Below are 13686 nucleotides of genomic sequence, written 5' to 3' on the forward strand. Positions count from 1 at the left end.
TCTTAGCCACTATGCTACCAGAGCTCCCTGTCTAAGCTAGGGAGCAGGTAAACTAAGAGAGATGTTCTTCCCTGGGAAGCTGTGGACACAGTTGCCTCCTTGGGGCTGTGCAGGACCGCAGATCTTTCTACCCTTGACTCTGAACCCCAGCTCCTCCAGAGTGCCCCGTCCTTCCCTGACTGCATATTTGGCAGCATGTAACTGAGCACATAGTTGTCTGTAAGAGCCACCACATGGCAGTCAGCTGTGAACACACCAAGTTAGCTGGTTTCCTGTGACAGGCTTCAAAGCCACTGACTATGCAGCTCTGTTAGCTTTGCCGTTCTTGCTCACTTCTGGGGCACTGGTGTTTAGTGGAGAAGGTGTACTTTGCAAACTCAGTTGGAAAGAGCTTTGTCAATACTCCTGATGCTCAGTGTAAACAAGTGTGTTTGAAGAGTTAGTGACTGAGGGGGGAAGCGAAGCCTCCATGTGTACTCTTGACAGTCCTCACTTGTGAAATTGGGGGATGAGAGGGAAAGGTTTCAGTGACAGAGATTCCTTGGACAGTATCTCCACTCCTGAGAGAAGGAGGAACGCACACCCGGCTCTCAGTAACCGGTGGTCGTTGTTTCCCCACCAGCAGAGTAGGAGGAAACAGTGAAGACAAAGACTGCAGCCTCATCCCTTCGGTTATGGAGAGAAGAGTCAGAAAGCACCCACCTCTTAGGGGTGAGTTAGCTGGCAACACTCCCATCAAGTCAGCAGGAAGGGAGTGCACCCTGGCTGTGCAGGAGCCGCGAGCACCTGGGTGAGCAAACAAAACAAAACCCAGAACTGTCTTTGAAGGACTTGTGGTCCAGTAACCAAGACAAGCAAGTAAACAAACATGTTGTCATCTGGTCGGTCCAGACTCATGGCAGCCCCACATGTACAGAGCAGCACTGCCCCATGGGGTTTTCCAGGCTGTCACCTTTTGGAAGCACATTGTCAGGCCTGTCTGCTGAGTCTTCTCTGGTTGGCTTTGATCCACTGCTGTGTACAGCTGTGCAGGTTGTGCACTGCACAACCCTGGAGGGCACCATTCATGTCATACACACTATTGATTTATGACTTGGTTGTGACAGCATTCCTGCAGATGGAAGCAAAATATCTTGAGGAAGAGACACCCTTTTCTAATTTATTTCTAGGCACCCTGTGGGTGAGTATGGCCTGAAAGTGCAGATGGACAGGAAGCAATCACAGGACACCGTGACAATGAGCAGAGTGGAAGTGTGTGCAGAGGACAGAAGAGGGCTTAGGGGAAGGAGGCTTCCTTGTGTCTGGGAAAGTCACAGGCGGCTTCACAAAGGTGGTCTTTGTAAAATCACCCTCCTGAGGAGAGAGGCAATGTTACGTAGCAGTGAAATGATTACATTCATCACCCGACTGCCTGGGTTCAAATCCCAAATGTTCTGCTTACTGTGTGCTGTGCCTTGGGCAAGTTACCTAACCTCTCTGTGCCCTAACTGAACTGCTGCTATTTCTGCAAGACCGCAGGATTTGTGTCTGCCGAGCTAGACCAGGCAGGCAAGTAGGGATGGAACATGCCAGGCAAGTGGTTCAGTAGACATGGAGCGGTGGGAGCAGGGAACTACCACACTCCTGCCTGCGAGGACTCAAACACTCGCTGACTCTCCTTCCCCCAAAACACGCCAGCCTTTTCTGGAGGTCCAGCCCAGACAAAAGCCAAGCACCTTCACAAACAGCACAGCTCACCCTGTTTTCCTCCAAAGGCCCATGCCCATGAAAGTCAAAGAGAAATACGCAGACATCATCAGATTCATCTAGGCCCGACTGGCCAGATTTCCTTGATGGTGGGCTAATCACAGCAATGGAATATACTGGTTCCATGACATTTAAGCACTTCAGAGTTCGATGATTGTGGTCCTCAGATAACACTGATTGACTTAAACTCTTGTTTTCAAGGTACAGAGACAACACTGAACAGATTTATTTGGCTGGAAGAAGTCAGCCACATGTCAAAGGCAAAATTGGTTACATTGGCTTCTACACACACCTCTGTGAGGCAAGCAGGATTCCTGAGTGCTAAGTGTGATTACGACTTAATTTAGTTGGCTGTCCTCTTACTGATTGTGACGGCCCTGAAATGTATTGAGTTCTGTGCATCGATTGTCTAAACTTTTTCCTTTCACTGGGGGTATATCCTTGGTGACAGGCATGAAGAGTGCTAGATCTTTCAGATGACCTCAAGGGGTCCACATACCTGTGCGTGCCAACCCCCCAACCAGATAACATAGGCAGATGCTTCAAGACTGAGGGTCAGACGCTTGAAAAATCCAGTGTTATCTCTTTAGAGGTTAGGCCAACAGCCACAACCCTGACATTTGAGTGGCTAATCCAGTCACAATGAGTTTTCACTCCCACCACAATCCAGGAGGAGTGTTCAGCGGTCGCCTTCCAGGCAGTGACTCAGGGATCCAGGCTCCTTCCGCCTCTTGGCTCTGCTGTCTTCAGCACGTGGCTTCGAGGCCCCCATGGAAGGGAACAGGGGATCGAGAAGACATGCCTGCCTCCAATGCATGAGGGGCACACCATGTGTGGTCTGGCTGGTGAAGACCTCTGGGCAGACAGCTGCTTCCAGTGGTGGTCCGACAGCACAGAGGGGGAGCATGGCCCTCTGAGAAGCAGCCCACTGCCCCGCCACAAGGCAGTTGCTCATGGTTAGACCTCCCCCAATCCCCAACAGAGTTAGTTCAAAGTAGCAGATGACCTAAATCTCAAAGTGTACTGACTGCAATTTGCGATCCTAGAAATGGAGCCTCGTACATCAGGAGGAATTGCCCTCCAGATCTTCTGGGTACAGTCAGAGCCAGCCATTAGCCACATTTCAAAACAGGCCTCTTCTCATCTGTATCTTCTTTCTTCTTCATCCTTCTAATGCTTCTCTCCACAGATTGGGCTCCAAACCTCCGTTTGGGCACCGCACCTCCACCCCCTCCACATATGCTGTGTTCCTACGTTCCATACCTCCCTTCTCCTTAGCACTCACCCCTGCAGTGCTGTTGATGCATGGTATTAAGAAAATGGATGGGGCTAATTATACTAATGTGTAATTGATTGGCAGCTCTTTTTCTCTGGGAAATATTTACATTTTTGAAAGATGTTTGAGCAAACTTGACTTTGGGCTTGCCAGAGCCTCTGTTCTGTGCCTGTGTTAGAAAAAGGAGTCATGTCAATTTCAGTGTAAATTGAAAAAAATAACAACAATTAAAACCCATGATACTGCTCTAGGTGCTGTGAGCTTGAGCATGGCCATCTCGCTGAGGAGGAAGGCATTATTCTTTAGGCAAGAAGTGCTTACTGCCTGGCGGCAACCCCAACTTACACTTGCTGTGTGACCTCAAGCAAGGTACTTAACCTCTCTGTGCCCTAACTTCCAGCTATTTCTGCAGTGCCCAGGAGTGGTATCTGCCCAACAGGTAGGTTGTTAGCCATCCAGAGAAATGACAGGGGTTAGGAAAGGGGTCCTGGAATCGTTTGTGTTTTTAACAAGGAGAGAAACCTGAACATTGGCCTAGAAGCTTCTCCATGAGCCCCTGACCCCGAGTTGTTAAGATGATGAGATATGAGCACAGGCCTGACTAGCACAGGCCTTACCTCATCAGCAGCCCCCAGCACTGAAGACCGATGACAGTGTTAGAACTAGCCTGCAGGATGACCAGGCACCGCAAGGCCACAGAGATTATGTATTTGTTTCTTTGGCCAGGCATCTTCCGAGGATAGGTTCAGACGGAAATGGTTCCCCATGAGCCAAGGTGTTAGATTGTCATGGGTTGCCTGGATGGTGCTTGTTGTTGCAGGAGAGAGAAAAGAGAGAGACATCCACAAGGGGTATGAATCAGAATAGAGGGAAAAAAGGGGGTGACTAAATCGATCTGGGATTACAATCTATTATTGTATTCCTTGTGGTTAAATTGAGTCTTCTGGGTTTATTTGTTGAAGGAAGTGGCTGACTTCATTATTTACTTGATTAGCCCAGAATAGCAAGTGGTTAGTGCCTGGGTGTTGGAAACTGCACAGAGAGCTCTCCTCTGTGCAAGTTTGTGAGCTTATTTTAGGTCGGCTGCCTTTGTAGGGGTGGGAATTGTTTTTAGATGATGGCTGTGAGGATTGAGCCGTTTGTGGAAAAACCCAGACCTTGGAGCCAGGCCCGAGGAGCTCTGGTGCTGTAGTGGTTGAGGCATTTGGCTGCTGACCAGAAGGTTAGTGGTTTGAACCTGCCAGCTGCTCCATGGAGGAAAGATGAGGTGGTCTGTGTTCGTAAAGATTTACAGCCTTGGAAACCCTGTGGGGTTGCTGTGAGTCAGAAACAACTTGATGGCAGCGAGGTTGGTTTGGTTTTGGAGCCTGGTTCGTCTGGCCTGGGAGAGTTTGGCTCTCCCGCCGCAGGCTGGCTGTGCTCAGGCAGGACACTTAGGCTTCTGGGCCTCAGTTTCTTCCTCTGCTAAATGGCTATGAGACCAACCTTTCAGGTGGAAATGAGGATTCAATAAGAGAGTGATTTACAAATGTTGGTTCCTTTATTTCTCTCCCAGAGTTAACCACTGTTTTTAACCTTTTCCTCTGTCCTGAAGCAGGTTCATCTATACCTGTCTCCCTAGCAGAGGAGGGAGGGGTGATGATGTAAGGGTTAAGCACTCACAAAGATTAAGCTCTCAACTAGGAACCAAAAGGTTGGCAGTTCAAACCTACCCAGAGTGCCTCAGAAGACAGGCATGGCAGTCTGTCACCAAAAGGTCACAGGCTTGAAAACACTGTAGGGTGCAATTCTTCTCTCCCCTTTCCAGTCATAGCCAGCGCCCTCTCCCACCACTCTGTCCCAGGGGAGGGCGACCACTCTCCCGCTTTGTAACGTTGGAGATTAGTTTTATCACATAGGGTCACCATGAGTCAGAATCGACTCTTGGGCGACAAGTTTGGTTTATTTTCTTTGGGTTTTGGTTTAGGTTTATTCTCCCAATAAGATGTTCATTCCTCTTTTTGAGAAGGCTGAGTTAGGGCTGACTTATTTATGTAGACCTTTTCCTCAGTGTACGGGTTAGGTGGTGTGGTGGTTTGTGTTTGACTCTAACTCAAAGGGAGGCGGTTTGGAGCCATCCAGCGGTCCCATGGAAGAAAGTCCTGTCAGTCTGTTCCTGTAAAGATTCCAAAACCAAACCTGCTGCCCTTGAGTCAATTTGGACTCTCGGTGACCCCCATTGGGTTTCCAAGGCACCGCATGATGATTGCCTCATCTTCCTCCCACAGAGCAGCTGGTGGGTTTGAACCACTGGCTTTCTGGTTGGCAGCCAAGTGTCTTACTCACTGTGCCACCAGAGCTTAGAAAACCCTGTGGACCAGTTCTGCTGTGTCACATGGGTTGTCGGCAGCTGGAATGCGCTTGACGGCAACTGGCTTGGTTTTTGTTTTTGTTTCTAGAACTTTTCATCGAAAGATAACATGTTGTTTGCCGTCGAGTCGGCCCCGAATCATAGCGACTCCTCCTTGGGTTTCCGAGGCAGTATCACTACGGAAGTAGGATTGCCCAACCTGCCTTCCGAGGAGTGGCTGGTGGATTTGATAACATAGTGCACTTAATAAATTTTCACCAACTAAACATACATATGTCACCGCGCCCAGACTAAGAAATAAAGTATTACCAGCCCCAGAAGTCCTCAGGTCTTCCTTCCAGTCATAGCCAGCACCCTCTGCCACCACTCCGTCCCAGGGGACGGTGACCACTCTCCTGCCTTGTAACATCAGAGATTAGTTTTATGAAGACACCTTATTTTATTTTTATTTAATTTTTACAAACCACAGAGTTACATCAACAGTTTCTCCTTGTAGAATTCCGGGACAACGGTTACATTCTTCACATTGTGCTATCATTCTCGCCATGTTTTTCCACTTTCTTCTACCGCCGTTATCATAAACTCACTGTCCCCTAAGCCTCCCACCCAACCTTTTGAGTTGCTGTTGTCAATTTGATCTCGCACAGAATGTTTTCTTTAAAAGAGCACAATGCTCAAAGCAGACATACTTGTACAACTAAGACAAGCTATTTATTTATTTATTTAAAGTCTAAAGGCTTCGGGATGTTTTTGGCTTAATATTTAAAGATTATTTCAGGGCAATAGTTTTTGAGAGCTCATCTAGCCTCAGTGACTCCATGAGACCAGAAAAACTGAATGGGACCCAGCTACCGTTACTGAACATTTTGATTAAAGCTTTTGTAGAAAAAAAAATCCTGATCAAAAGGGGGTAAAATGTGGAACAGAGATCTAAATTGTCAGTGGAGTAAGGGTAGCTTTTTAAGATCGAACAGTCCACATCATTTCCTTGATCTCACATGATCACAGACATGCACTGAGCAATGGCTGTGTGCCCTGCTCTCCTCCCTGCCCCTTACAAAGATCATCATCATGCCCCATCTTCTGAAGGATTCTAAGAGGTAGGTACTGATGTTATACCTATTTTACAAATGGAAGATAGAGGCATTGGAAGGCTAAGAACCTAATTCAAGGCCACAGCAGTGGTGAGTGGTAGAACAAGAGTTCCAATGCAGCCTGTGCAGGTCCAGAGCCCACATCTTAACCCTCCAGCTATGCGGCTATGTGTGGGTCACCTCTCACCTGGATGTTTGTTAAGCAAACAGAATGACCAACAGCTATTGTGAGTTTGGTGATGAGATCCCTAACATACGAATTCATTCTAAAACAAGGTGTGTTCATTCCATGTTCACTTAATGAGTTCGAGCATTTCAGACAAACTCAGGAATCACCTCTCTGGTCCAGCCTTTCATTCAAGGATAAGGAAATTGGGTCCCAGAGAGGGGGAGTGACTCACCAGAAGTCACACTTTCCATGAGGGTCAATCTTAGGCTTCAGCCTCCAGGGTCTTGGGGCCCCATTCAGGTCTCTTTGCCTTCTGCCCTGCACTCCCCCCAGTCAGGCCACTTCTCCATGCACGTGTCTCATGGAAACTCACAATGGAGCCCAGTATTCTGGAGCCTCTGTCGGGGACACAGCCCTTGGATCTCAAGCTGCCTGCCTACCTGCATCTCACCCCGCACCTACCCTTGCAATCAGAGTCAAGAAGCCCTTTTACGCATTGCCACGTGACTGTCAGCCGATTGCAAACATTTTCCATGCCCAGCTTGAGCCCTGCCCCTTTCCTAACCATCTCTGGGACCAGTAATTCCCTGTTTTCATCTGAGCTCCTACCTGAAACCCATGTAGTGCTGGCGTCCCACAAGCCTGCCCTCTCCCAACCAGGGCCTGTCTTGGTTGGTGTCTGAGACCAAGCCAGATCCCCGTGGCTCATGGTTTCTCTGAATGTTTCATTTGTGGAGGAGGAAAGAAAGCCCTGTCGCCTCCCGGCATTCCTTGGCAGAGTTTCCCGTAACTTCGAGTGTTTGGTTTCCCAGAACTGGGTGCCTTCATCCTCGCACCAGCACTGTGAGCACCTGAGAGGAGAAGAGTCTCTGGGTGGTCCAAACAGTTAACACGCTTGGCTGCTCCCTGGAATATTGGAGGCTGTGGTCCACTCAGAGGCACTCAGAAGACAGGCCTGGCAATCTATTCCCAAAAAATTAGCCATTGAAAACCGTGGAGCACAGCTCTGCTCTGACCCACATGGGATCACCATGTGTCAGAGTCAGTCACGGCTGCTAACTTATTAAAAAACCAGTCTTATGTGTGAGGGACACTGGAGACAAACAAGAATTGACAGTCTTTCAGGGCAGAAGCAAAGGCTTTGGACAAGACTGTTTGTCAGAGAATCTTCTAAGGTGGGCACTTGTCACACAGGGTACTAAGATGAAATCTTTGCCCCCAGCCTTCATTCTAAGCCAACTACATGTGCTGGCACTTCCTGTTGCAGGTGACGAAAACCTGGCCTGGACTGGCCCAAGCGAACGACGGGGAATTACTGACTCCCATAACTGAGGCACCCAGAGCTAGCTTTGGCACAGCTGGATCCAGGAGTCAGTGCGTGATGCCAGGATTGCTCAGCTCCCTTCCATACCAGCTTCCTTCCCAGCCACTCTCTACAAAGGGGTCCTGGGTGGGGAGGAGGGGGTCTAGGGCTGCAGTTTACTATTTTCTGGTTTATCAGAAAGAGAACTCCTTTCTAAGAAGAGGCAGCAAAATTCCTGGGTTGGGCTCTCACTGGACCGCTTGCCTATCTCTGTGGCCCTGGGGTAGGGGCAGAGCCACTCCTAGCATAGGGACAAGACCAGGGGCAGGGTGGTTCTCCAAAGAAGACCTCGGCTCTGGGCATGCTGGGCGAGGCCCTGGGTGGCACAGACGGTTAATGTGCTCGGCTGCTAACCGAAAGGTTGGTGGTTCACATCCACCCAGGAACACCTGAGAGAGAGCCCTGGTGATCTGCTTCCCCAAGGTCAAAGCCACTGAAAACCTTACGGAGCCCAGTTCTGTTCTTGACACACATGGGGTTGGCATGAGTTGCAATCAACTTGACAGCAACTGGTTTGGTTTTTGGGGGGCTTTAGGCTCTGATGGTATAATGGCTGAAGCATTTGGCTGTTAATTAGAAGGTCAGTGGTTCAAACCCACCAGCCTCTGCACAGAAGGAAGATGGGGCAATCTACTTCTGTAAAGATTTATACCCTCAGAAACCCAATGGGGGTCGCTATGAGTCAGAATCAACTCTGTGGCAGTGAGTAGTAGTTCTACCTAGAACCTTGCTAGTAGTAGCAAGGTTCTAGGTAGGTAAAAACAGTAGATGTCAACTCTGTCAACCTCCCCAGTGAAGATCAACACCTGAGCTGACTCTGGTCTTACTCATTCTCTCTAAGACAGGCAATCGTTCTCCTGGACACATGGTTTGTGGCCACAGCCCACAGCCTTCCTGACCCAGCTTCATGTTACTGGTCCAGCTTGATGACTTTGTGGTGCCCTGGTCGCCGAAGCTGGACATCACAGGTCCATCTGTCCCCTCTCCATCCCCTCCTCATCTTTATGGGAACAAATTCCCAGGTCTTTTCTCCCACAGAGCCACTGGTGGGTCCAAACCACCGACCTTTCAATTAGCAGCCAAACGGTTAAGCCCTCAGCTGCTAACTGAAAGGTTGGCTGTGGGAGCCCACCAGCTGCTCCAGGGCAGAGGGAGGTGACATTTTGCTTGGGTGAAGATTTACAGCCTGGGAAACCCTATGGGGCAGTTCTCCTCTGCCTTGGGCTCAGTGTGAGTTGGAGTCACTGAATGGCAATGGGTTTTGTATGGCCAGCAAGCTACAAATGAATTGGAAAAATTTGAAAAGTAGTATTTTGCAACACATGAAACTTACATGCTACTCAAGTTTCATAAATAAACGTTGTTGCTGTTGTTATGTGCCGTCGAGTCAGACCCGACTCATAGCGACCCCTCCTTGGGTTTCCGAGGCAGTATCACTACAGAAGTAGATTGCCCCATCTTCCTTCCCAGGAGTGGCTGGTGGGTTTGAACCACCAGCCTTCTGGTTAGCAGTCAAATGCCTTAGGCACTACGCTACCAGAGCTCCCTTATAAATAAATATATGAACATAAATAAAGTTTTATTGGCACATAGCCATGCCTATTTGTTTACGGATCGTGTTTGGCTGCTTTCATGCTGCAACAGAGACCACATGGCCCCCAAAGTCTAAAATAGTTACTACCTGGCCCTCTGTAGAAAGTTTGCCAACCCTGGTCTAAACTACGCTAATCCTGTCTCTCCTGTGCTCAGGAATCTTCTAGTGCTTACTGGTATCCTCAGGACGTAGCCGTTCATTATCCAAGCACTCAGGATCCTCCAGTCCGGTTCAGCCTCGGGTTCCAGCCTTCCCTGCTTCCCGGAACGTCCCAGGTCCTCAGTGCAGGGAATTCCCAGTCTCCCATGCCCCTCCTACCACTTCCTGCCTCAGCATCCAGGTTGTACCCTTGGCCTAGGAAGCCTCTGTCTCTTCTGGGTGTCTCTGGGGAGATCGTCAGAGCCCAGCTCTCCCGTCGGCGGGCTCTTCGCTGAGTCACCTTTTCTGAGCTGTGGTTCATTGCTCCCTCTCCCCTGCTCTGTTTAAGCCTCTCCAGTGGCCCTTGAGTCTTGTGGCAGCCACAGTTAACAGTACATTTGCTTTCCTCCCTGTAGATTGCACACATTGCCTGATTTAACGTCTCGCAGCTCCTGGCACTTGTCCTCCTGGGAGATGACAAGCACTTGGTGCTCGTCTGAGGAGTGGTGTCAAAGTCTGGGCTGGGCACGGCTTCTGTTCTGGCGCTGGAGCTCCTGATCACAGTTGGCAGGGTGGAAATATTATGTTGTTGTTAAGTGCCATCAAGTCAGCTCTGACTTGTAGCAAACTTATGTATAAACATTATATGTAAAATACGTATCATGGGGGGAGAAAATGCCATTGAGTCAATTCAGGCTCACAGCGCCCCTAGAGGACAGAGTGGAACTTCCCACAGGGTCTCCAAGGCTGTTATCTTTATGGAAGCAAAGCCCAAACCAAACCCACTGCCATGGAGTGAATTCCAACTCACAGCGCCCCTAGAGGACAGAGTGGAACTGCCTCACAGGGTTTTCAAGGCTGTCAGTCTTCACAGAAGCAAAGCCCAAACCACACCCAGCCATGGAGTGGATTCTGACTCACGGCGCCCCTAGAGGACAGAGTAGAACTGCTCCATAGGGTCTCCAAGGCAGCAAATCTTTGTGGAAGCAGACTGCCTCATCTTTCTCCCATGGAGTGCCTGGTGGGTTCAAACTGCTGACCTTTCGATTAGCAGCCAAGTGCTTAACCACTGCACCACTAGGGCTCCTTTTATGCAAAGGATGCTGTATTACATGACATCACACTATAATATTTCATTGTAGTTGCCCCTGAGTTGATACCAACTAAGGACGACCCTGTGTGTTTCAGAGTACACTCGTTCTATAGGGTTTTCAGCTTTTTTTTTTTTTAATAATTTGTTTTTAATGTACATTTGATTTCATGGCCCCAATTACCATCCCCAGCCATAGAAAACTCTCCTCGCCGCTCCTCCCTGTGGCCACGCCCTCCCTGTGCCCTTTTTTGGTCTATGCCTGCCTGTCTGCCCAGCTTTCCGTCTGTGTGAGTGCTACCCCTGTGGTCTCTCATGGCTGTTTGATCCGAGGGCTGCATCTGCCTAGAGCAGGTGGGTGCATCACCCTGGGGTAGGTGTTCTCCATAGAGTTTTCAAGGCTGTGGTCTTTTAGGCACAGACTGCCAGACCTTCCTAGGTGCCGCTCAGTGGATTCAAACTGATAGCTTTCAGTCAGTAGGCCAGCATTAAACCCTTTGTGCCACCCATATTTATAATGTTTTCTGTTATAGGAAATACTGTACTAAGGCAGAACTAACAGAAATATTTCCATTCTGCGCTGGTCATGGGTAGACATAGTAAGAGGTGGACATATTGAAAGATACAGATTTGATTCCGCTTAATGAGATTGTAAAAGGCCCTGGTGGCATAGTGCCTAAGGCATGTGACTGCTAACCAGAAGGTTGGTGGTTCAAACCCACCAGCCACTCCGTGGAAGGAAGACCGACAATCTACTTCGGTAAAGATTTACCACCTCAGAAACCCAAAGAGGGTCACTATGAGTCAGATTGACTCGATGGCAGTGAGTTTGGTTTTTTTATTTTTAATGAGACTGTAAAAGAACTCTGGTGGTGCAGTGGTTAAGGTACTTGGCTGCTAACCAAAAGGTCAGTAGTTCAAACCTACCAGCCACTCCATGGAAGAAAGATGAGGCAGTCTGCTTTCTGTAAAGACTTACAGCATTGGAAACCCAGTGGAGGTCGCTCTGAATTGGAATCGACTCAATAGCAGTGAGTTTTGTTTGGTTTTTGGAATGAGACTGTAGGGAGAGTGTAGTGCGAGGGGGAAGAGCTGAGAATAGGAGAATTTTCTCACATGTTCCAAGCCACCCAGTTTGGGTACAGAGTGTTCTGTGAGCAAGCGGGACCTGTGTTTTAACAGCACTTGTACTGTTGGATACACAGTGTGAGAGGTTGAGCGTGCAAGTCCATGACTCATTTACAAGGAGGCCACGTGGGGCATCACTGTTCAGTGGGCAGAGATAATAGGCACCAGTTTCAATAGTTTGATCGCCAGATCAGGGTTTTTCAGCTGGGACACTGTGGACATGTAGGGCTGTCCTGGGCATTGTAGGATGTTTAACAACATTGGTGGCCTCTACCCACTGGATGCTCGTAGCACTCCCATCCCCATTTGTGACAACCAAAGATGTTTGTGGACATTGTCAATGTCCTCTGGGGGGTACAACCAGGGTGAGAACCCCTGTCCTAGACCAGTGCTCTCGTGTCTCTGTGGTTAAAGACTGGTCTTGTTATGTGACCAATGCTGGGAAAAAAACACTGGAAAAATGACATATGCCTGAGTATTTCCGTGTCAGACTGCTCCCACAGTGCTTACATGCTTGTTTTCACTTCCTGTCCGTACGCGGTCATGGAAGGGTAACAGGAAGTTCACGGACTGGTGGTTCTCGGCCCAGCAGTACAACCTGTTGTTGTTCTGAGCTGCCATCAAGTCAACTCTGACTCATGGCTACCCCGTGCACAACAGAATGAAACGCTGCCTGGCCCTGAGTCATCCTCATGGTCCATTGTGATGGCCACTATCCCAGTCCGTCTTACCCATCCATCTGACCCAAGGCTCTCCCTGGCCCTTGCACGTCCTCTGCTTCACCAGACACGCTGATTGTTTTCTCCTGGTGACGTGTCCCAGCTACTGCAGCAGACAGTGCTGTGGCCCATAAGGCTCTGGGTAGCTAAGGTTCATGAGTGGACCTGCAGGTCTTCCTCCGTCATCTGCCTTAGTCTGGACGTGCCACTGAGGCCTTCCCACCACGGGTGACCCTGCTGGTGTTTTGCAGCATCACAGCAACACAAACCCCCACAATACGGCCATTGGACAGACAGGCTGGTGGCTCACAGCCTGGTGCTGTTGTTAGGTGCTGTCCCATCAGTGTCTAGTCATAGCCACACTGGGTACCACAGAAGGAAACACTCTCTGAGAGGACATTCCCAGCTTGTGTACAGGTTGCTGTGCTCTGGAACTTCTGTCACTTGTAGGCACAACTTTTTATGTCTGTTTATCATCTTTGCGCAGTTGCCTTTCTTCCCTGTGCTGATGCTCCCAGGTGCCTCTGTGGGACTCACCGTGGAAAGGCAGCATTACCTGCTGTTGGAACGTTTTAGCAGCCACTTCCATGATAACTCCGTGCCCAGGAGGGCTTTGTGCATTGTCCAGGATTCCCCCGGGGAGGGGCTGGCATTGTTCTTTTCCATTGGTCTGCTTATGAGTTGTCTCATTGCCTGACTGTGTCCCCAGCTGACAGCTTGGGAGCAGGAGGCCAGCCCTCCTGCCGACACATTTCCCTGCCGGACTGTCCCTGGAGACATGCGTCCACTTGTATTCCATGTCCTGGCCCCAGAGGGCAGGACAGCTTTGGCCCACCTTGGGGCAGTCTTTGAAGGGTGAGGCCACACTGCCTTTGGACCTGTGGCCCAGAATAGGCTCATGAGTGGTAAGAGAGACAGTGTGAGGAGCGCTGTGAATTTTAAGTTCTAAGCCCTTGAACTGTGGAGATACACAGAAATTATCCACTATTCTTCCTGGGAAGTGAAGGTTCCTGAGGGTG

At 49.4% G+C, this 13686-nt stretch overlaps 1 protein-coding gene across 1 annotated transcript in view; it reads left to right on the plus strand.

The window, feature by feature from the left end:
- Positions 1–13686, plus strand: part of SLC24A4 (solute carrier family 24 member 4) — a 218705-nt gene that overhangs the window by 126092 nt on the left and 78927 nt on the right. Inside the window, 1 exon segment of the mRNA XM_007944500.1 lies at positions 696–711. Within this exon segment, the coding sequence (XP_007942691.1) occupies positions 696–711 (16 nt within the window).

The sequence above is a fragment of the Orycteropus afer genome, unplaced genomic scaffold (assembly GCF_000298275.1).
Source record: "Orycteropus afer afer isolate SDZICR_OR568_19922 unplaced genomic scaffold, OryAfe1.0 scaffold00127, whole genome shotgun sequence".
Lineage (NCBI taxonomy): Eukaryota > Metazoa > Chordata > Mammalia > Tubulidentata > Orycteropodidae > Orycteropus > Orycteropus afer.